Source organism: Perognathus longimembris, chromosome 8 (genome assembly GCF_023159225.1).
Source record: "Perognathus longimembris pacificus isolate PPM17 chromosome 8, ASM2315922v1, whole genome shotgun sequence".
Taxonomy (NCBI): domain Eukaryota; kingdom Metazoa; phylum Chordata; class Mammalia; order Rodentia; family Heteromyidae; genus Perognathus; species Perognathus longimembris.
The window spans coordinates 61993306-62016539 of NC_063168.1; the positions used below are offsets into that span (position 1 = coordinate 61993306).

Below are 23234 nucleotides of genomic sequence, written 5' to 3' on the forward strand. Positions count from 1 at the left end.
GGCCATTTTCTGTATATGTGGTGCTGGGGAATCGAACCCAGGGCCTCATGTATACGAGGCAAGCACTCTTGCCACTAGGCCATATCCCCAGCCCCCAAGCGTGCCTTTCTTAACTGGACCTAAAAGAATGCAGAAAAGGATACTGGAATTGGAATTAGGAGGCTGGTGTTTAAATATTAGCCTCCTGGTTGTTGTGGGCTTTTTTTTGTTTTTGTTTTGCCAGTCCTAGGGCCTGAACTTTGGGCCTCGGTGCTGTCTCTGAGCTTTTTTTGGTTCAAGGCTAGTGCTCTACCACTTGAGCCACAGCTATACTTCCAGGGGTTTTTTGGTGTTTAATTAGAGATAAGAGTCTCATAGACTTTCCTGCTCTGGCTTGTTTTGAACTGTGATCATTAGATCTCAGCCTCCTGAGTAGCTAGGTGTGAGCCCCTGACCTGGCTAGTTTGCTGTTTACTGGCCCTCTGACTTTGAGCTATCACTTCACCTGTGTGAGCCTTGACTTTCTTTTATGTTGGATGGAGATTAGTTGATCTTGTGAGGTTCTTGTGATAATTAAAATCATCTTGGGATGATTAATGTAGAAAGGACTTAACTATCTGCATGCTAGTAGCTCACACCTGTAATCCTAACTCCTCAGGAGGCAGAGATCTAGAAGATGGTGATTTGAGGCCAGTCAAGGCATAAAAGTCCACTAGACTCCATCTCCAAAATAACCAGCAAAAAGCTGGACTGGGGGTGTGGCTAAGTGGTAGAGTGCCAGCCAAGCAAAGCCTAACAAGTGCAAGGTACTGAGTTTACACCCAATATCATACAGACACACACAGAAAGTTGCTTAATCCAGCCACAGACATATACCAAGTTGCATCTGAGACTCCTTTTTCCTGGACATCATCATGGCTTAGTTGACAGTGGTCGAACAGACCCTGTTTGACTTCTCAGCCCTTGGAAAGTCACCTAATGGTCTGTCTTTACCCTGAGGAGTAGCTGGCCAGGCCTGGCTGTCTTCATTCTAAGCTTTTCAGACCATCAACACCTAGTGAGTTACTGGTTCTGCCTTTTTCCTCCCTCTGGTTTCTTCTCTCTCCCTCCCTTTCTTTTTCCTCTCTCCCTTCTTCCTTCTCTTTCACCCTTTTTTCTGGGATTATAGGTACACACCACCACACCCTGCTATCCCTCTACTTTTGTCCTCTGATTGCTCCTGACAGGGAATGGGGAGCCTCTGAGAAGCCCGAGGCTTTGTGGACAAGCTGACATGGCTTTTGGCTGTTAATTTTACAGTAGACCAGTAGATGAAATTAGGAAATAATTTGGCATAGTCAATGTAAGAACAGATACATACAACTATTATGAGGAAATCCCAGGCTTAGAGGACTCTATTTTGAGGCCTCAGTTTTTTCAGGCATAAAGCAGGGGGATGGGGTCATTGATTCTCAGGGTCTCCTTGGCTGCCATGTGACTTGTATTTCTCTTTTATGAGTCACACTGCAGTGCCTGGAGCGCCCTGGGCTGCCTACTTTACACCCACAGCCTCTGCTGGCCTTTTAGTTACACTGGACTTACTTAGAACCAGCAGGAGCAAATGCAGCCCTGTGCCCTGGCTCCACCCACCTGTACTCTTTTGCTGTGACAGATTACAAAGGAGGCATTGACAGAGCAGCTGAGTGCTCCAGGGGACTTTTCCTGAGACCAGAATTTCATATTCCCAGGCCCTATGCCCTGTAGACCTGTCTGAATGGGGCTGAAGGATTGGAGACATTGCCATCCACCCCACCCTGCTTTGGGTGATAGAATAGAGACAAAGGGAGAGATAATTTGTCCTATAATCTGAAAGTTAGGGAAATAAAAAGAGAAACCATTTTACAAAAAGAAAACTGTGTCAAAGCAAAGAAAGGAAGCAGATGTGTGACATAGTTCAGCCTGACATAGTTTAGCCTGGAGGGTGAAATGGTATGGGGTTTGGACTGGGGAGGAGAGGCTGAGGCTTTGTATTTGTACTAAAGCCCCCTCCATGGATTCCATGCCAGTCACCCCCCTCTCCCAGCACAAGACAGGTCCTGTGTGCTGGGCTTGGCCGAGATTGTGCGTTTGGGTAAGTGGGCAAGGCTTGGCAAGGAAGTGACCAGGCAGATTCATTGGCCATGCAGCCCACATCAGTGCCAGGGCCCAGCCGAGCGGGCAGAGGTACTGGACGGATGACAAAGGCAGTCAGTCCTCATGCAGGCAGGGGGGTTCTTCAAGGAACCCAGGGGCAGCCAGCAGGACAGGTCTCAAAGCAGAGTTCTGATCCAGGGAGCACAGCCCCAGGAACCTGTCCTGGGAATGGTGTCATGGGGTTGAGTGTAGGGGCCTGCAGAGGAGGCTAAAAATTCAGACCCCAGGCCTGATTGTGAGCTCTGATTCTGCCTGGTAATGTCTGGACAGGTTCAAGACCTCAAAGGCATGAATGCCTATTTGTGGAGATCTGGAGAAGGTGAATTAGTGAGGAACTCTTGGGTTTGGGTTTTGGTTGTTTGTTTAGTGTAGGTTTCTTTTTTTTGACCAATGGGGGGATTGGTCCAGGGGCTTGAACTCAGAGCATAGGTGCTGTCCCTGAGCTTTCTTTGCTTAAGGCTAGGGTTCTACCTCTTGAGCTCTACTTCTAGGGTTTTGTTTTTTTTAAGCAGTTAATTGGATTTTCCTGGGCTGACTTTAAACCTCAATTCTCAGGTGTCAGCTACTTGAGTAAGTGGGATTACAGGTGTGAGCCACTGGCACCCAGCAGAACTCTTGTTTTTAATCAGGTCCATCTCACCACAAAAGTACAAGAGTAGATTAGGGGGCTGGGAACATAGCTTAGTGGTAGAGTGCTCGCCTAGCATACATGAAGCCCTGGATTCAGTTCCTCAGTACCATACAAATAGAAAAAGCTGGAAATGGTGCTGTGGCTCAAGTGGTAGAGTGCTAGCCTTGAGCAAAAGAAGCTCAGGGACAGTGCCCTGGTTCTGAGTTCAAGCCGCAGGATTGGCAAAAAAAAAAAAGGAAAAGAAAAGAAAAACAAGAGTAGATTAGGGAAGATGAGAGTGTATCTCTATGGAACCACCTCAGAGGTATGCATCATGTAAAACAAACGGAAAGATTCAGTTTGTGTCTACTGTTATAACAAAATTTAAGAATACTTCATGCCAATGATGCTATAATAAAAGTGGCCACAGTATTTGTTGTTGCAGTAGGTTTAGGTTAAGGAATATAAACCATAAACAAGAGATAACATAAGATTCAAGATAACACAAATTGCTCATAACTCTTTAAATTCTAAAAATCACCCTCTAGGGCTGGTAATGTGGCTTAGCGGTAGAGTGCTTGCCTAGTATGCATGAAGCCCTGGGTTCAATTCCCCAGCACCACATATATAGAATAAAGGCAGAAGTGGCGCTGTAGCTCTAGTGGTAGAGTGCTAGCCTTAAGCAAAAGGAGCTCTGGGGACAGTGCCCAGGCCCTGAGTTCAGGCCCCAGGACTGGCAAAAAAAAAAAAGTCACCAAAAAAAAAGAAAAAAATTTCTATTTAAAAAAAATCCTAAAATTCTAGGGTATTTATACTATAAATTACCCAATCTAAATATTATACCACCCTTTAAATTATAACAGAAAAACCTTAAAATAGAGCTGGGTGCAGGTGGCTCATGCCTATAATCCTACCTACCCAGGAAGCTGAGATCTGAGGATTGCAGTTTAAAGCCAGCCCAGGCAGGAAAGTCCATGAAACTCTTAATCTCTAACCACCAAAAAGCTGCAAGTGGGCTGGGAATATGGCCTAGTGGCAAGAGTGCTTGCCTCCTACACATGAAGCTCTCAGTTCGATTCCCCAGCACCACATATATGGAAAACGGCCAGAAGGGGCGCTGTGGCTCAGGTGGCAGAGTGCTAGCCTTGAGCGGGAAGAAGCCAGGGACAGTGCTCAGGCCCTGAATCCAAGGCCCAGGACTGGCCAAAAAAAAAAAAAAAAAAAAGCTGCAAGTGGCGCTGTGGCTCAAGTGGTAGAGTACTAGCCTTGAGCAAAAAAGCTCAGGGACAGTGCCTAGTCCCCAGGTTCAAGGCACCCCCTAACCAAAACTTGAAATACTAGGTAATATTAGGTAATGTAGAGCTAGGAAGACAAACTTTTTTATTTTCCCCGATACTGGGACTTGAAATCAGAACCTGCCACTTACGTGGTTTTCCTGTTTGGCTTGCTTTCCTCAGCTGGCACTCTACCAGTTAAGCCAGCCTCCAACTTGGCTTTTTGCTGGTTAACCGGAGATAGAGTCTCTTAGACGTTTCTGCCCAGGCTGGCTTCAAACTCCAATCCTTTCATCTCAGCCTCCTGAGAATTATAGGCATAAGCCACTGGCACTGGCTTAGCTTCTATTTTTAGCCTCTCATCTACAGAGGTGAAAAATGGTATGTTCATATGGGGAAATGTAGGGGTGAAGAAGAAGCTGATTAGCTTCTCCTGTTTTATTTCTGTGGTGGTTTTGATGTTTAGCTTTATTTTTTTTTCTTTCTGAAAGGAGACAATAAATCTAAGGTTATATCTTTTACAATCTTCTATTAAACCACTAACTAACCAGGACTAATTCCTGAGATAACCAATTTCATCCATTTTTCTTTACCTTCTATAAACAGTAAAACTTCATTTTAGTTGTCCTAAAATCTACTGTTCTCAAGACTGCAGGTGTAAGCTCTTCTATACATTAACATTGAATGGAAAAGTCTAGATTTCCCTGCTCATTTTGGATTGCTATTGTTTCCTGGCCTGTCCTTTTAACCTTTCTTTGACTTTTCAGACTAAAGATTCCTGTTTTTCAGTCTCTTATCCCTGGGAGGACCTTCATTGCCCTTTTCTGCATCTCATCTCTCCTTTGAATCTCTGGAGAGGCCATAGGGAATGAAATACATGGTTATTCCCGATTCAGCTGCATCATGATTCTGTACAAGGGTATAATGGGTTTTGTTTTGCTTCCAAAAAGCCTTCACAGTGGTTCCTGGCCAGCTGCTATTGTGTTTTTTTAGCTGTGGCAGCAGATTAAGCTAGTATCTTCTGGGATACTGGAGAATCACTCTCCTCTCCACTTTCCCCTTTCTTTCTGGCTCCTGACTGCCCAAGGCTATCATTTCATGAGTTAGGATCAATTTCTCCCAAATGGAAAACTGTAATAGAAGCCCACCTGCTTTTTTTTTTTTTTTCTTGTCAGCTCATATGACCTGAAATTTTTTTTCTTGTTCTTTACCATCTAGAAGGATTGGGAGAACATCCGTGAAGTTGGATGTTCAATCTGCACACTCTTTCTAGAGCAATTTCTAATATAGATCAGTCCTGTCACCCAACACTCAAGCATTTTTCCATTTAGGGAAATGCCTATTTTTCTTTCTTTTTCCTAATCTACTTCCGCTTTCAGTGGAAACCATTTCCTCTTTCTCCATCTTCACTCCTCCTCACCCCAAAAATAACTTTGAATAAACTCTTCAGTACAGCTTTGCCAGGAGCATTTTAAAAGCAAATAGGGCTGGGAATGTGGCTTAGCAGTAGAGTGCTTGCCTAGCATGCATCAAGGCCTGGGTTCAATTCCTCAGCACCACATAAACAGAAAATGCCAGAAGTAGTGCTGTGGTTCAAGAGGTAGAGTACTAGCCTTGAGCAAAAAGAAGCCAGGGACAGTGCTCAGGCCCTGAGTCCCAAGCCCTCAGGACTGGCCCAAAACAAAACAAAACAAATTCTATTTGTATCATCTTGGATTAAGTTGTTGTACAAAGGCCAGGAGCATTTTAAACATCCACAGTCTGGCCCCTGGCTGCTCTGTGTGCAGTGATAACCTATTTTATGCCAGCTTGAAAGAATCCTCAGAGATGAGTCAGACATGATTTTGTCTTGCTGGAAACATCCTGATTGTCCTTTAGCTGGTCCTGTTACCTAACATGCCTAGAGCACATGAACTGTAACAGGAAATATTCAGGCTTTAGAACCAGGCAGGACTGGGTCTGGAGTTTTGTACTCAAAGTCATTGCTCATGATGTGACTAGCTTTGAATGGTTGCTTAAATGGTGGCATTAATCATATGTCCCAGCCTGACACTGGTGGCTCACACCTATAATCCTAGCTACTCAGGAGGCTGAGATCTGAGGGTCATGGTTCAAAGTCAGCCAAGGCAGAAAAGTCCATGAGACTCTTATCACTAACCCCACTGGTTAATTGGAAGTGGTACTGTAGCTCAAAGTGGTAGAGCACTAACCTTGAGCAAATGAGCCTTGAGTTCAAACCCTATGACCAACAACATAAAAATCCTATGTCTCTTCAAGCAGTCCTTTCCAAGTATGAACACACACACAAGTCACCTGGGAATCTAGGTAACAATGCAGTTTCAGATTCTCTCGATCTGGATGGTTTGGTTTTTTTTTTCTGGTCCTGGGGCTTGAACTCAGGGCCTGAGCACTGTCCCTGGCTTCTTTTTGCTCAAGGCTCTACCACTTGAGTTACCACACCACTTCCTGCTTATTCTGTTTATGTGGTGCTGAGGAATTGAACTCAGGGCTTCATGCATGCTAGGCTAGCCCTCTACCACTGAGCTACATTCCCAGCCCCAAGGTCTGGGTGGTTTTAAAAGCTCCTCAGGCAATTCTAATATTTAGCTGAAATTGAGAAATGTGTCTTCATTAATGACAGAGTAAAGACTGCCCTGTCACATAAAATGCTGAGAAAAATGCAAAGACTCAGGGCTGAAGTGAATAAATATATCCAAATTTGAAGACCAGACCAAGCATCAAAACTCCTCAAGCTTCTGTTACCAATAGATAAAGTGGACTTTCAATAGATAGAAGGAAGAGAAGTTAGGATAGAGCCCAAATGCAAGGACCCGGAAGCCCTTTGCAGCCACCCCCGAAGACTAGTGTTCTGTTCATCAAACACTGAGCACTTGCTTTGTGCCAAGCCCAAGGGAACGAACTCTGAGTATGAATGAGACATGATCCTGCCTTGAAGGAGCTTCTAGCAAGATAGAAGGTAGGTATGAGCTAGGAAATTGTATCCAGGTACAAAAGAGGACCAAAAGAGCAGCTTTGAGGGGATCAGGAAATTTTCTAACATGTTCATGCTGGATCTTGCAGGATAAGCAGCCGTTTTCCAGGTGGAGGGGAGGAGTCTGTGAGGGAGCTGTGATTTTTTTGGTTGAAGCTGGAGTGCAGAACATAGGTGAGGAGTCAGGAGACTGGGGGTGGCAGGGCTGGGACACCCCTTAGGGCCTCTAACTGCTCTAAGCTTGGATTCTCCCCACATGGAATGAAGGCCCACTGAAAACTTTGAAGTCAGAGAATCGTCTGTTCAGACTTGTGCTTTTGGAGGATTCTTAGGAGGCTTGTGGAGGATAGATATAACGGGAAACTGAGGCAATAGGGAGCCCATAGTCGTGGGCCAGTCAAGCTGTGAGAATTGCAATGAAAGCAGCAGGTATCTGTGAGGACAGAAAAGCTGGGAGTAGTAGTCACCTCCAAGATGCAAATCTGATGGCGTTTTGCGTGGCTGAGATGGAGGGGTGAGTGGGATGCAGGGGAGGGGAGCTAGGTAGGTAGATAGGTTGCCACGCATGCTAAACTTCAGGATGTATTTCCTCTCAGTTCTACTAGTGGCAAACCTTGAACAAGGAGTCAGGCTGAATTCAGATGGGTTGATGGTGACACCATTAGCTTCTTGTTGGCCTTCCTTTCTTCTGGGCTTCCCTGGCTGGGGGTTGGGGGGACGGGACTGGTGTGAGGCTCATACCACCCCCCTGGCCCAGCTTTGCTCCACTAGCACTGGTGTTCTCACACATCCCAACCCCTAGCCTATTACTCTCCCTGTCTGGTGATGCCTCCGTTTCCTTTGAAAGCCAAGTAGGTCAGTCACTTCCGCTGTGGGGAAAGAAATGTCAGCGGGGTGACAGGCAATTTCTTCCTTCCGGTGGCTCAAGATGATGTCAACCTTCCAGGAGGCCTGTGATGAAATCAGAGGGCAGCTGGCTGCCCGGGGCACACCCTCTTGTTGACCGTAGAGACAGTGCATTTTATGGAGTCATAATTGATGCAAATGAGTTAACTTCAGCTTCCAATTCCAGCAGCACCCACTGAAGGCTATGGCCAGCACTCACCCAGAACTTTCTATACCACAAGGCTCTTAGAGACTGACTGGACTGCAGGGTTCAGATCTCTTTTCTTTGTTACTTGGTAGCTGCCTGGCCCCAGGCTAGCTTGTCTCGCTTTCTTCATTTGTTAAATGGGTAGTCCTCTCTTGGAGGGGAGATGGAGATGGCGACTGTTGAGGACTTAGTTCAGCACCTGACAGACAGTACTCTGCATGTCCACCAGCCATGGATTGAAGGTGGCTCTGTACCCATACTCCAGATGTGAGACCTGCGGGAGTAACATACCAATGGCCTCCAGCCTGGTGGGTGGAGCCTGAGTCTTCCAGACTGTCTGCAAAGCTCATGCTGCCTCTGAAGCCTCATTGGGTTGTTGCCGAATCTCTCTCTTGGGTTTTTCTTCTGAGTTCTACAGAGGTCAAAGGTTAGACCCTTTCCGGCTGCCCATGAGGTGAGCTGTTCCTCTTGATGCAGGAGCTGTTTAGCTTAAGGGCTGGGCTGCGTAGTTCCTAACTTTTCTCTCCCTTTCCTGCACACCAGCTGGGACCTAGTTGCCAGGATCAAATTGCCACCTACTCTCCTTAGAGGCTGGAGAACCAATCTTGCCTCTGTATCCAGAGCAAAGAAGTCAGGTGCTCTGTATTCCCAAAGGGGGGGGCCTGGTGCGCGCACTCTCTCTCTCTCTCTCTCTCTCTCCCTCCCTCCCTCCTTCCCTCCCTCCCTCCCTCCCTCCCTCCCTCCCTTTTGTGCCAGTACTTGTGCCTGGTTTGAACTCAGGGCCTGGGCACTGTCCTTTAGCCTTTTTGCTCAAGACTGGCTCTCTCCCACTTGAACTGCAGTTCCACATCTGTTTTGTTTTTTGCCGGTCCTGGGGCTTCGACTCAGGGCCTGAGCACTGTCCCTGGCTTCTTTTTGCTCAAGGTAGCATTCTACCACTTGAGCCACAGTGCCACTTACAGACTTTTCTGTTTATGTGGTGCTGAGGAGTCGAACCTAGGGCTTCATGCATGCTAGGCAAGCACTCTACCGCTAAACCGCATTCCTGCCCCCTCCAATTCTTGTTTTTTTTGGTTGTTAATTGGAAATAGGAGCTCACAGACTTTCCAGCTTGGGAAGGTTTTGAACTGTGATTGTCACACCTCAGCATCTTGAGGCGCTAAGATCACAGACATGAGACAGCAGCATCCAGTGGGGCTACCTCCCTCTCTTTGCTTTTCAAATGACCGTGTCAACAATGGGAGCCTTGTGCTTGGGGCTCAAGCGGCTGGAGGGGAAAAGTCATTCTTATCAAGTCCCAGGCACCATCTGGGAACACCTTACATCAATCCAGAAGGACCACACCGCTAAGGAGGCAAAAATTTCTTAAAGTGGGGCTGTTGTGACTCCTTATTCTGAACCTCTCTGTGTTGCCAGGCTATGGAGAGCAAACTGCTCATTGGCGGCAGGAACATCATGGATCACACCAATGAGCAGCAGAAGATGCTGGAACTGAAGAGGCAGGAGATTGCCGAGCAGGTAGGGCTGCCAGGCTTCAGGTCCCCTTGGGGGGAGGGAGCACATGGTCTCAAAGTCCTGTGTAGGAGATGGACACGACCATGACTATAGGCCATCATGGACTTAGGGTCCTTGGCATTATCATGCTGAGAATCTTAAGACATGCCAGTCTGGGTCCCATGGGTCTTCAGCCCAGGATCCTCCCTCTGGCAGGGCCACGGCTAGCCGATGTGGGGTGGCGGTTCATGCAGTCAGCCTCCACAAGGATCTGAGCTGATGGGCATCCATATGACTGTTTACTAACATCAAGAATGAAAGTTTGGGGGCTGAGGATATGGCCTAGTGGCAAGAGTGCTTGCTTCGTATACATGAGGCCCTGGGTTCAATTCCCCAGCACCACATATACAGAAAATGGCCAGAAGGGGCGCTGTGGCTCAAGTGGCAGAGTGTTATCCTTGAGCAAAAAGAAGCCAGGGACAGTGCTCAGGCTGAGTCCAGGTCCCAGGACTGGCAAAAAAAAAAAAAAAAAAAAGAATGAAAGTTTGAACCTCTGCCAGTGGCTCACACCTGTCATCCTGGCTACTCAGGAGGCTGAGACCTGAGGATCACAGTTCAAAAACAGCCTAGGCAGAAAAGTCTATTAGACTCTTATCTCCAGTTAACCACCAGAAAACCAAAAGTGGAGCTGTGGCTCAAGTGGTAGAGTGCTAGCCTTGAACACAAAGAGGCTCAGGGACGGTGCCCTGGTCTTGAGTTCAAGCCCCACAACATCCCCCCCCCCCAAAAAAAAAATAAAGCCAGGTGCGGGGCTGGGAATATGGCCTAGTGGTAAACTGCTCGTCTCATATACATGAAGCCCTGGGTTCTATTCCTCAGCACCACATATATAGAAAAAAGCTGGAAGTGGCGCTGTGGCTCAAGTGGCAGAGTGCTAGCCTTGAGCAAAAAGAAGCCAGGGACAGTGCTCAGGCCCTGAGTCTATGCCCCAGGACTGGCAACAAAAACAAAACCAAAAAAAAGCCAGGTGCCAGTGGCTCATACTTGTCATCCTAGCTATTCAGGAGGCTGAGATCTGAGGATCACAGTTTAAAGCCAGCCTAGACAGAAAAGTCCGTGAGTCTCTTACCTCCAGTTAACCACCAAAAAACTAGAAGCATCGCTGGCTCAAGTGGTAGATTGCTAGCCTTGAGCTGAAGAGCTCAGGGACAGGGCCCGGGACCAGAGTTCAAGACCAGAGTTCAAGCCCACAGCCAACAACTGTATCAACAAAAAGACAATTTGTTAGGTTACTAGTTAACTTTTCTTTGCTGGTCCTGGGGCTCGAACTCAGGGCCTGGGCACTGTCCCTGAGCTTCTTTTTGCTCAAGGCTAGCACTCTGCCACTTGAGCCACAGGACCACTCCTGGCTTTTTCTGAGTAGTTCATTGAAGATAAGAGTCTCACAGACTTTCCTGCTCAGGCTGGCTTTGAACCACAGTCCTCATGAGATCTCAGCCTCCTCAGCAGCTAGGATTACAGTGCGAGTCACCGGCACCCAGCTCCAGTTAACTTTTTGACACTATCTTGGGAAAAGAGAGGCAGTTGGGAAACCAGCATATACGGATAATACCCCGGAGTATCCCAACTGTCAGGGCTGGGGGGCTCCACACAGGCAGTGCCTGGCAAAGGCGTGGCCGTATGAGCTGAGTCGAGGGGGTCCACATCCTCTGCATTACTTCAGATGGGGTGGGAGCAATGGATGTGGGCCTTGGGGTATGTCCTCTTCTCCTTCCTGGCACCCACAGCCGCGGGGAAGGCGGGAGCCATGACCTGCCGAGTGAGCCATCCTCGGGGTTCCCTTGGCTCTCTCCCAGTATGTTCTGTTCCATTGACCTCCCCTCGTCCTGCCTTGGCCTAGAAACGCCGTGAGCGGGAAATGCAGCAGGAGATGATGCTCCGCGACGAGGAGACCATGGAGCTCCGGGGCACCTACACGTCCCTGCAGCAGGAGGTGGAGGTCAAAACCAAGAAACTCAAGAAGGTGAGAGACGCTGCTGCACGGGGGCCCTGAGAGCCTCCCCCCAGGACGGCAACTGCCCAGACGATGTGCATTTCAAGGACCCATCCCCACTGTTTTCGTTGCTGGTGGTCGTGGGGTTTGAACTCAGGGCCTGGGCACTGTCGCTGAGCTTTTTCCACTCAAGGCTAGCGCTCTACCACTTGGAGCCACAGCACCACTTCCAGTTTTTGAGTAGTTCACTGGAGATAAGAATCTCAAGAGGACTTTCCTGCCAGAGCTAGCATCAAACTGTGATCCTCCAGTCTCCGCCTCCTAAGCTACGGTTCCAGGCGGGAGCCATCCGTCCCCACTTTACATAAACTGCTCACCCCCTGAGCTCTGTTTCCTGGGCTAGGGGTTGCTGAGCAGTGGGAAGGCCTGGGTCTCCTGGCAGCGTGGAAGGGATTTTCCTTTCCCTTAGGCTGTGGAGTCTCGTGGGCTGAAGTCACTTGCAGTCTCCAGAGGTGCCATCCTCCTCCTCCTCCTCTAGAACCTCTTCCTTTGACTGTCACAAATGACTCACAGTTTGGGTCACTGGGTCTGGAGAAGGGCCAGGGATCGTGATGAGGCTTGAGAAGGAGACTCCGGCCTGGGGAAACCCAGGAAGGGAACACAGCCCCTCCATACAGTGTCTCCAGTCCATGTGATGAGGGTGTAGGGCGGGAAGCAGCACATTCCGGCTTGGATTCTGGTAGGAACCCAGTGAACCCTTCGGCTTGCAGTGAGGCTGCCCCAGAGCTGGCCGGGCCTAGGCCCTGCTGCCGTGGCAGTTCCCGTGGACGCTGCTCCCTAAATTAGGAGGGGAGCGGGAAGGTCGGGGCTGCCCTCCATGCCCCCACTTCCGGGAGCTCCTGGGGAAGCAACAGCGGGATAAGTCACCTACTTCTCAACTCGTTCCATCTGTAACCCCAGCCTGGGGCCTCCAGATGACACTGGGGTCCTAATTTGGTTAGTTGTGGGTACTTTTAGTTAGTCTATGACTCAGTTTCCTTGTCTATAAAGATTAGGCGCTGGGCTGGGCAACAGTGGCTCACACTTAAACAATCCTCATTACTTAGGAGGCTGAGATCTGAGGATCGCAGTGTGAAGCCAGCCTAGGCAGGCAAGTCTGGGAGACTTATTTCCAGTTTTCCAGCAACAGGTTGAACCGGAGGTGTGACTCAAGTGGTAAAGGGCCAGCCTTGAGCAGAAAAGCCCCTGAGCTCAAGCCTCTAAGTACTAAGACCAAAAGGTCTCCCGGGTCCTTTGCAAATGCCAGCTGAGAGCGAGCAGCAGGCCTCAGCCCACACTGGCTCAGGATGGTGGTGGCAGCGGGTTGGCCATCGTTCTGGGCAGAGCCTTTGGGCCTTGAGCCTGCAGCCCACAGGGCCCAAGCTGGGGATAATTGGGGCCTTGCCACACTGAGCAGCCTCTGAGCTGCGCCTGTCCTCTCCCAGCTCTACGCCAAGCTGCAGGCGGTGAAGGCGGAGATCCAGGACCAACACGACGAGTACATCCGTGTGCGGCAGGACCTGGAGGAGGCACAGAATGAACAGACCCGGGAACTCAAGCTCAAGTAGGGCCAGGTCCTCTTCCGGTTCTGGGTCTGCCCTGCAGTCCTCAGGGCCTCCCTAACAGACATTTCTCCTTCCTGCATGTGGCGTCCTGACTGCCTGCTCGCTCACAAGCCCATATATTGTAGGAATCAATGTGTCTGAGGGGAGAGGGGTAGGCCCAGTGCTGGAGAATCCTCTGAACCCCCAGAGTGGATGCTGGGTACCGGTCACAAGTAACCTTAAATGCCCCCAGCCTACAATGTTGCCTTAGAAGCAGTGGCTTTCAAGTCCCATTATTGCTATCGGGATCTTCATCCTCTACCATTTTGGGTTTTTCCACCTCCTCTGTTACCTCTATTCACTTCCTCCCTTCCCCATTCCTACCCTGTTCCTCTCCCAGGTACCTAATCATCGAGAACTTCATCCCCCCTGAGGAGAAGAACAAGATCATGAACCGGCTCTTCCTGGACTGTGAGGAAGAGCAGTGGAAGTTCCAGCCGCTGGTGCCTGCTGGAATGTGAGTCACTCTAGCCTGTTGTCTGAGCCCTGGGACTTTCAAGCCCCCTCCAGGTTGTATTTAGTGAGGAACCTGAAGCCCTGGTTTTGGGGGCAGGGGTGTTTTGAGCTTGGGGAACAGATTGGGGAGATGTAGAATGAAGAATGGCTCTCTCGGGACCTAACTTGTAAAGTTTCCATGAAGGAAGGATGTTGGGGCTGGGGTAAGGGGTATCACTGCCTGAGATACAAAAAGCGTAAGATGAGGGGTATGTGTGCTTGGAGGAGCAGCTGTGTCTTTTTGGCAATCCCAGTGATGCTAACAGCTGGCCACTTCTGGTGAATTCTCATTTGTCAGGTGCCAGAAATAGGAACCATAATTAATATTTGCCCAGCACTGCTGTGTCAGCTACTGTGTTTGAGAATGTAGACAGAAGATAAATAAGACACAGTCTGAGCTCACAGTCCGGAGAGAAATACTGAGAAGCAATCAGATCATGACAACACAGAGTCTAGATCTAATGTCCATAGCCTCAGTCGGCTGGGTGATTCAGCATTTCCACCTGTTTCCTGCTCCTAGCCCTTAGGTGTAGCTGTTCATTGGCTGAGTTTGTAGTGCCCTCTGCTGGTAGCAGTGAGGAATGAAGCTGTATATTCAAAGTGAACAGTGTTGACTGCCTCACCCAGCTGACCACTGGCCCTTTACAGCCAGACTGTATATAGCAGTGAAGGGGCAGCCCTTGCCCTAGAGATTCTTTGTACTCTTATCATAAGAATATTACTGTCAAGGGGCCAGGAGTTTGGTCTAGTGGTAGAGTGTTTGCCTAGCATGCACAAAGCTCTGGGTTTGGTTCTTCCATACCACATACATAGAAAAAGCCGGAAGTGGCGCTGTGGCTCAAGTGGTAGAGTGCTAGCCTTAAGCAAAAAGAGCTCAAAGACAGGGGCTGGGAATATGGCCTAGTGGCAAGAGTGCTTGCCTCGTACGCATGAAGCCCTGGGTTCTATTCCTCAGCACCACATATATAGAAAATGGCCAGAAGTGGCGCTGTGGCTCAAGTGGCAGAGTGCTAGCCTTGAGCAAAAAGAAAGGGACAGTGCTCAGGCCCTGAGTTCAAGGTCCTGGACTGCCCCCCCCCCAAAAAAAGAGCTCAAAGACAGTGCCCAGGCCCTGAGTTCAAGCCCTACGACTGGCTATATAATATTACCAAGGACTGGGAATCTGGTAGTGGTAGAGTGTTTGCCTAGCACGCATGAAGCCCTTGGTTCCATCCTCAGTGCCACATAAACAACAGCAATAAAGCCAAAAGTGACTCTGTGGTTCAAGTGATAGAACAGTAGACTTGAACAAAAAGGAGCTTAGGGATAATGCTTAGGCCCTGCCAAAAATAAAGAGTATTATTGCCAAGGTAGGACAGTAATATTCTCCAGAGCTGGGATGGGAAGCTAACAAGATGTCTACCCAGGACCGTCAGATGCCTGCTCATCTGTCTGCTTTCTGTATGGCCAGTCCAGTCTCTACCCATGTGGAAAATTCAGGACCAGCGTCCCTCAGTAGAGCCACTTTGGTCTTACAATCCACCCTTCTCATTTTATTAGACATATTCTGTAATATGTAGTCTCACACCCCAGTTTTCTCCTAGCCTCTAGAGAATTTGCTTTTCTTTCTTTCTTTTCCTTTTTTTTTTTTTTTTTGTTCTGGGGCTTGAACACTGTCCCTGAGCTTCTTTTCGCTCAAGGCTAGCACTCTACCACAGCGCCATTTCTGGCTTTTTCTATTTATATGGCACTAAGGAATTGAACCCAGGGTTTCATGCATGCTAGGCAAGCACTGTACCACTAAGCCACATTCCCAGGCCCAACCCCTGTCACATATAAAAAGAACAGAGTTTTCTTTGCCATTGGAAAACCTGATTACTTTGGTCATTCCCAGAAAACTTCTTGCTTCCAGGATTTGTTTGTTTGTTTGGCCAGTCCTGGGCCTTGGACTCATGGCCTGAACACTATCCCTGGCTTCTTTTTGCTCTAGGCTAGCACTCTGCCACTTGAGCCACAGGGCCACTTCTGGCCGTTTTCTATATATGTGGTGCTAAGGAATGTGAATCTAGGGCCTCATGTATACGAGGTAAACACTCTTGCCACTAGGCCATATTCCCAGCCCCCAGGGGTTTTTTTTGTTGTTGTTGTTTTTTTGTTTTGTTTTTTGGCCAGTCCTGGGCCTTGGACTCAGGGCCTGAGCACCATCCCCGGCTTCTTCCCGCTCAAGGCTAGCACTCTGCCACCTGAGCCACAGCGCCCCTTCTGGCCGTTTTCCATATATGTGGTGCTGGGGAATCGAACCGAGAGCTTCATGTGTAGGAGGCAAGCACTCCTGCCACTAGGCCATATCCCCAGCCCCAGGTTTTTTTTTTGATGGTTAATTGGAAGTGAGTCTTACAGACCTTCTTGCTCAGGCTGGCTTTGAACTGTGATCCTCAGCCTTTAGGGTTACAGGCATTAGCCACCAGCATCCAGCTGGGCAGGAAAGTCTTGAACATGTAGATATATTTCCTCCTAACAAGGTACCCTGGGGTCTAAGGCTTGTAGAAAGAAGTTCACCCCCTTCCTTTTTAGCATTAGCTTCTAGCATTTGCAATATAACTAAACCTGGGCTAAATAACAAACATAATAGAGTTTTCTCCCAAAGCATATGTATGAGGATGTTGTCCCATCTAGTTAATACAAGTGTGGGATATTTTGTATCACTGTGGCCTGGGTATTCTGAGATGAGAACACTGAAGGCTGTTCATAGTAAGAGGAAAGACTTAGTTTGAAAGATATTACCCAAAGTCATGCTGTACCTTTGGAAAGCTTTTTTTTTTTTTTTTTTTTTTTGCCAGTCCTGGGCCTTGGACTCAGGGCCTGAGCACTGTCCCTGGCTTCTTCCCGCTCAAGACTAGCACTCTGCCACTTGAGCCACAGCGCCACTTCTGGCCATTTTCTGTATATGTGGTGCTGGGGAATCGAACCCAGGGCCTCACGTATATGAGGCAAGCTCTCTTGCCACTAGGCCATATCCCCAGCCCCTGGAAAGCTTTTGTGGGAAACACATTTACCTCCACCTTCCTAAGCCACAAGCATCTACTCCACCTGTGTCGCTCTTGAAAACAAAAAGTTGTCAGGCAACTCCTGACATGCCCAGATCAGCTTATTTTGGAAGTCTATCCATCTTCTTTTTCTCTCTTAACTCTATATAGCCACAGCTGATTGCAGAGTAATCTCAGGTAAGGTGTTTTTTTACAACCACAATTTGGTATAAAAAATTTCCTTGAAGCTGGATGCTGGTGACTCACGTGTAATCCTAGCCACTCAGGAGGCTGAGATCCAAGGAACACTGTTTGAAGCCAGCCTTGGCAGGAAGGTCCTTGAGACTTCTTATCTCCAATTAACCACCAAAAAAGCCAGAGGTGGAGCAGTGGCTCAAGTGGTAACGTGCTAGAACTGAGCAAAAAGAAGTCAGAGACAGAGCCCAGGCCCTGAATGCAGGCCCCAGGATTGGCATAAAAAACAATTGCCTTGAGAAACATTTTTGCATTTTGTTTTAGCAATAACTGTTTTACGAATATGACTGTTTTATATCTCATAGTAGCAAAGCAAAATGGGGCTCCAGAGCCATATTAGTCCTAATTTTTATCCATGATAAGGGTCAGCTGGGACCCCTGAGCGAAGTCTCTATCATTCTTTAATATACAGCATTGCGCATTGCTTGGGGCTTCTGCACACTTTTGTGTAAAGACACAATGTCCTATCTGGAATAAGAATTTCCTTCTCTGCTTCTGCCTTTCAGCATCATCTTTTGAATATTTCATTACTAGTTCCATATTTTGTATCTATTTGAGTAGCAAATGAAATTGAGAATTACTAATGATGACAGCTGTCATATGTTGAGTCCTTACAGTACAATATGCTAAGTGCACCTCTCATTTCATGTTAGACTCAGAGATAGAAAAGCTCGCTCCTTCCTTCCTCCCTTCCTCCCTCCCTCCCTCCCTCCCTCCCTCCCTCACGCTGCTCCTGGGGCAGGTCCCGGGCTCTGTTCCTGAGCTTTTCACTCAAGGCTAGCACTCTATCACTTGTGCAGTTCTACCTTTCAGCTTTTTTTTTCTGGTTAATTGGAGCTAAGAGTTTTGCAGACTTTCCTGACCAGGATGGTTTAAAACCAGCATCCTCAAATCTCAGACTCCTGATTACAAGTATGAGCCACTGGCTTTATTTTCTTTCTCCCCCCCCCCCCCAAACAGCAACAATACCCACACTCAACTTGAGAGAAAGATTTAATTCTGAGCTAGGCACACCTAGTTCACACCTGAAATCCTAGCTACTGAGGCTGCTGAGATCTGAGAATTAATGTTTGAAGCCTGTTGGAGCAGGCAACTCCATGAGATTCTTCTCTTTTTTTTTTTTTTGGTCCCTGGCTTCTTTTTGCTCAAGGCTAACACTCTCTGCTTATGTGGTACTGAGGAATTGAACCCAGGGCTTCATAAAAGGCAAATACTGCTAAGCCACATTCCCAGCCCTCCAAGAGATTCTTTTTTTTCTTTGCCAGTCCTACGGCTTGAACTCAGGGCCTAAGCACTGTCCCTGGCTTCTTTCTGCTCACGGCTAGCACTCTACCACTTGAGCCACAGCACCACTTCTGGCTTTTTCTATATATGTGGTGCTGAGGAATTGAACCCAGGGCTTCATGTATGCGAGGCAATCACTCTACCACTAGCTAAGAGATTCTTATCTCCAATTAACCACCAAAAAACTAGAGGCAGAGCTATGGCTCAAATGATAGAGCTCTAGCCTTGAGCATCCTTGAGCACAGAAAGTTCAGTGACAGTGCTCAAGCCGAGTCCAAGCCCCAGGGCTGGCACAAAAGAAAACAAAAAAGTATTTTAGGAGCTGCAGTCCACATGGCCTACTGGCTACCTGAACGATACTTAATTCCTCGTGATATCATTTGCCTTTCTGTTTGAAGGAAATTCATTCTAGTATGTTCTCCTCCCTACAGCAATAACAGCCAAATGAAGAAGCGGCCAACATCTGCAGTGGGCTACAAGAGGCCTATCAGCCAGTATGCTCGGGTTGCCATGGCAATGGGCTCCCACCCCAGATATAGGGTAAGCAGCAGGAACTGGGAAGGGAGAGAAACCAAAGGGGAGGTTTCTCTCGTGACACCAGAATTTATTGAGTGGCTTTGGCACTAGTGACTTGCGCCTGTAATCTAGCTACTCAGGATGCCCAGATCTGACGATCACAGTTTGAAGCCAGCCAGAGCACTGATTGATTGAGTGCTGGAAGGTATGATTATTGAGGTCATTGAGATTGGCTGTTGATATCTGACGTGTGATTTCACTACAGGCTGAAAATATAATGTTTTTGGAGTTGGATGTGTCCCCTCCAGCTGTCTTTGAGCTGGAATTCTCTCATGATCAAGAACAAGACCCTCGTACCCTACACTTGGAGAGGCTCATGCGGTTGGACAGCTTTCTGGAAAGACCTTCCACATCTAAAGTCCGAAAGTCCAGGTCCTGGTCAGTTCTACCATAGTCCCAATGAGCACTGGGCACGGGGCAGGGGAAGTCCATAGGTTGAGGCTGTAGAGGGTGTTGACTGTTCCCTAAAAGCAGTGGGGAGAGAAAGGGAGAGCTCTTTGCCTTTCTGTCTCCCTCAGGTGGCTAACCTCCCCTTTCCCTGTCTCATCTCCACCCCTGCAGGTGCCAGAGTTCTCAGCGGCCTCCAACCTCCACCGCACATGCCTCACTGGCCTCCGCTCCTCTGCGCCCCACGACTGTGGTGGACCACGAGTGACGGACATATTTCAGTCAGGCTGCCCATCTGACAGACTCCTAAGATGGCAGCCAACCCTGGCTCATCTCATCCGCCGCTTGGTGCGTGTATGTGTGCGCACACGTGTACAGGTGTGTGTGTGTGTGTGTGTGTGTGTGTGTGTGTGTGTGTGTGTGAAGGGGCAAGAATTGGGCAGATGATGCCTCTGCCCTCTCTTCTGTGCCTCCTTTATTTAATTCATGTTATTTATTCACGGAGCTCGGTGAGTGTGGGGAGATGCCCTTGCTTGATTTGTTTGGGCCTGCCATGGTCACTGTGTATCCCCCTTTTCTCTTGACTGGAGACCCCCAGTCAGACCCCAAGCTCCTCCTCGTGTCAGCTGCCCCTGGAAGGGGAGGTGGCCAGTGCCAGAGAAGACAGTGCTTTTTCTACCCATCGCATGCCACGGTCCCCGCACAGCCACCACACACTTTCTGGGACTAGAAAACTGCTGGATGTCCATTGAGGACAAGAGGCATCCTGAGATGGGGAGGCGGGGGCTGTGCTCTGGGTAGACAGAGCCTCAATCTCCACTTTGTGGACCTCAGACAACCTCTTCCAGCCTCTCATTCTCAAAGAACTTCAATGGCCTCACCAACGCTCTGCCCATACTTTTCAGCTTTGGCAAGAACTCATGGCTTCCCAAACTCTGCTTCCCATCCACTGACCCAACCCTTGGTTGGGAATTGTGAACCCATCAGTGACTTGAGTGCCACTTCTGGACCTGTAGGAAATGGAACCATATTGAGACCATCAGGAGACTGTTATCAACGGAAGTCCTGCCTCTGGGGCCCTTGCCTCTATCCCCTCTGAAGAGTTCCTTTGGTCAACAAGTCATCAAACCAGCTTCCCAGTTTTCAGATGTGGCTTCTGCCTGCTTTGATCATGTTTCTCTGCAGATGTCAGATCTTTCCTCGTGGGAAGGATCAGTGTCATTCTGTCCCTGGCTAAATGAAGATGTAAAAATCTGTTGCTTTTTTCCTCCTTCATTTAGTACAGGAAACAGATGCAGGCACAGTCTGTGCTGGCTTTGCCAGTTACCCCTGTTTCTGTTTGGGAGACACTGTTTTGTTGAAAACTGATCGATCTTCTCATGAAAATTGGTCCTTCTTCACCTTCCTTTGACAGCCCAGAGTGTCTCAGATATCGCAAGTAATCAGTAAATTTCTTTTTTTTTAAGTAATTTTCATTGACTTTTTTATATGCAAGATGTTTTCACACTTTATTATTTATTTATTATTTATTTTTTGTGTGTGTGCTGGTCCTAGAACTTGAATTCAGGACCTGGGCTCTGTCCCTTAACTTGTTTTGCTCAAGGGTAGCACTTTACCTCTTGAACAGCAGCTCCACTTCTGGCTTTTTTTGGTGCTTAATTGGAGATAAGAGTCTCATGAACCTTCTTGACCAGGCTAGGTTGGCACCACAATCCTCAGAACTCAGTCTCCTTAGTAGCTAAGATGATAGGTATGGCTACCAGTGGCCCAGCCACACTTTATTTTTAAAATGTCCCTGAACACATGCAATCCCACGATGTTGCTTATAGTTACCTTATACTTGAAGCTAAATTTAAGTTAGAATTTAAATTCTACTCCACAGCCCATACTAGGGTACTACCCAATATGTTCCTGATATTCTCCTAAGAAATACATATCTGATTCTATGCCTGTCTTTTTTCAGGCCTGAATCTACTCAAAAGATGTTTATCGATTTCATGTAAAAGTAAACATTTAATAACAGTAAACATTTACTAGTATACTAATATAAATTGGTTGGAGAATGATCAGGAATTCAAAGATCATAACATCAACTCTATTGACTTTTGAAATGTATTTTAGCAGAGGGGTGAAGGCATAGGTCATGTGAGCAACAATAAGTTAGCACTTGAAATGCACTAACAGTTGGAGTTGCCTGTTGTTAGGGTAAAGCTTGGGACTGAAGGCTCTACCTGAAGTTTGGTGTGTCCCAGGTAACAGTGGGACTGTTTTCTTCCCTGCAAAAGATAAAGCTCCTGTTGGAACATTGGAATTCTTCTCTGAAGGTGGGCTGATGTCATGCAATTGCTGTCTTTTCCGTGGTAATGGCTGGACAAGATGGTTGAGCCACTCGTTCCTGTCCTTCAAGGAAATCACAATTCTCAGCCTAGCCCAAGAGATGATTTTAACACTCAGGATCCAGATCAGAGTTTTGGCTGTAGCTGGAACAGGAGTTGTCTGTAGAAATCCTCCAGGTGGCGTGGGCATTGAGGGACCTCCATTGAGCAGCCTCTCCCACTGACCTCATTCTTTCTGTGGATAAAGCAGCACGTGTCACCCCATTTATCACTTGGACACATCCACTCTGCATCGTCTGCTCACCTGTCCCTCACAGTCTTAGAGCACAATCTAATCCACATCAACACCCCCAGTCTGAAGGCTGGGCCCGAGGTATGGTCACAAGAGGAGCTCCTGCCTGCAGTTTTGTGTATGTGTGTGTGCGTGTGCATTTGTGTGTGCGTTTACCTGTCTAGGGAACACTGCACTCAACGTAAGATAATCTGGGAACAGGGCCACTGGGAGTAGCTAGATCTCAATCTCTGCCTCCCTCCTTTTCCTTTTGATGTATCAGACATTTGATTGACAAAGTAAGGGCCTTGATTAGGACCAAATTTCCCTGTCAGTTGCTATGGTCTTTATGTGGGACAGCAGTTAATGCAGTGGCCCATTCTTGTCACTCTATACATATGATTGTATGGGACATATGTAATATATAAATATATATATATATAAAACATTACCCTCTGTCCCCTTGGCTTAGGATGGAGGCCTCTCAGTTGAGCTCAGTGCTACCTGTAACCTTCAGGCCTCAGCCCTGTTCAGATTAACACAGTCAACAATAAAGGAATGAGTATCGTTGCAGAGTTGCTTGCCTGCCTCTTCCTTGGTCTCTGCCTACTTGTACTCCCTCCCTCTTTCTTTTCTTTTCTCTCTTTCTGCCTTCCTTTCTTTCTTCCTTCCTTCCTTCTTTCTTTTTTTTCTCTCTCTCTCTCTCTCTCTCTCTCTCTCTCTCTTTCAGTCTTCAATTCAGAGCCTAAGCTTCTTTTGCTCTACCACTTTGAGACACAGCACCACTTCCAGTTTTCTGGTGGTTAATTGGAGATAAGAGTCTCACAGACTTTCCTGCCCAAGCTGGCTTTGAACTGTGATCCTCAGATCTCAACCTCCTGAGTAGCTAGGATTATAGGTGTGAACTACCAGCTCCCAGCTTACCCTTATTCCATTTTCCCACCTTTTTTCTCCTGGATTTTTTAGTAGGGGTTCAAGAGTGTTTGGATCCACCCTAGTATGGCGGTCATGCTTGTAATCCTAGCTACTCAGGATGTTGAAGAATTACGGTTGGAGACTAGCCAAAGGTAAAAAGACCCCCATCTAAAAAAATAACTGGACATAGTGATACACACCTGTCATCTAAGCACTGGCAGAAGTATAAAATAGGAGAATCACAGTCCAGGTACTGGCCTGGGCGAAAAGTGAAAACCTACTGAAAATCACCAGTGCAAAAATGCCAGAGGTGTGACTCGGCAGGACAGCATCTGCCTAACAGGCATTGGGTCCTGAGTTCAAACCCCAGTACACACACACATACACACACACACACACACACACACACACACACACACCACAGAGAGAGAGAGAAGGAATGAAAGGAAAGAATATCTGC

General features: G+C 47.8%; 1 protein-coding gene across 2 annotated transcripts in view; it reads left to right on the forward strand.

The window, feature by feature from the left end:
* Positions 1-20710, forward strand: part of Kif3c (kinesin family member 3C) — a 35094-nt gene extending 14384 nt beyond the window's left edge. Inside the window, exons 2-9 of one of the 2 annotated variants that reach the window (XR_007211944.1) lie at positions 9537-9638; positions 11515-11637; positions 13092-13210; positions 13591-13707; positions 18721-18829; positions 19071-19243; positions 19427-19600; positions 20158-20710. Coding sequence is in view for 1 of the 2 variants with exons in the window: in XM_048353289.1 (XP_048209246.1) it covers positions 9537-9638; positions 11515-11637; positions 13092-13210; positions 13591-13707; positions 18721-18829; positions 19071-19243; positions 19427-19520 (837 nt within the window). In the remaining variant the exon portion in view is untranslated. Of the gene's footprint in view, positions 1-9536; positions 9639-11514; positions 11638-13091; positions 13211-13590; positions 13708-18720; positions 18830-19070; positions 19244-19426 lie in introns of both variants that reach the window. The other variant, XM_048353289.1, reaches the window with a different exon arrangement.
* The last annotated feature ends 2524 nt before the right edge of the window (positions 20711-23234 follow it).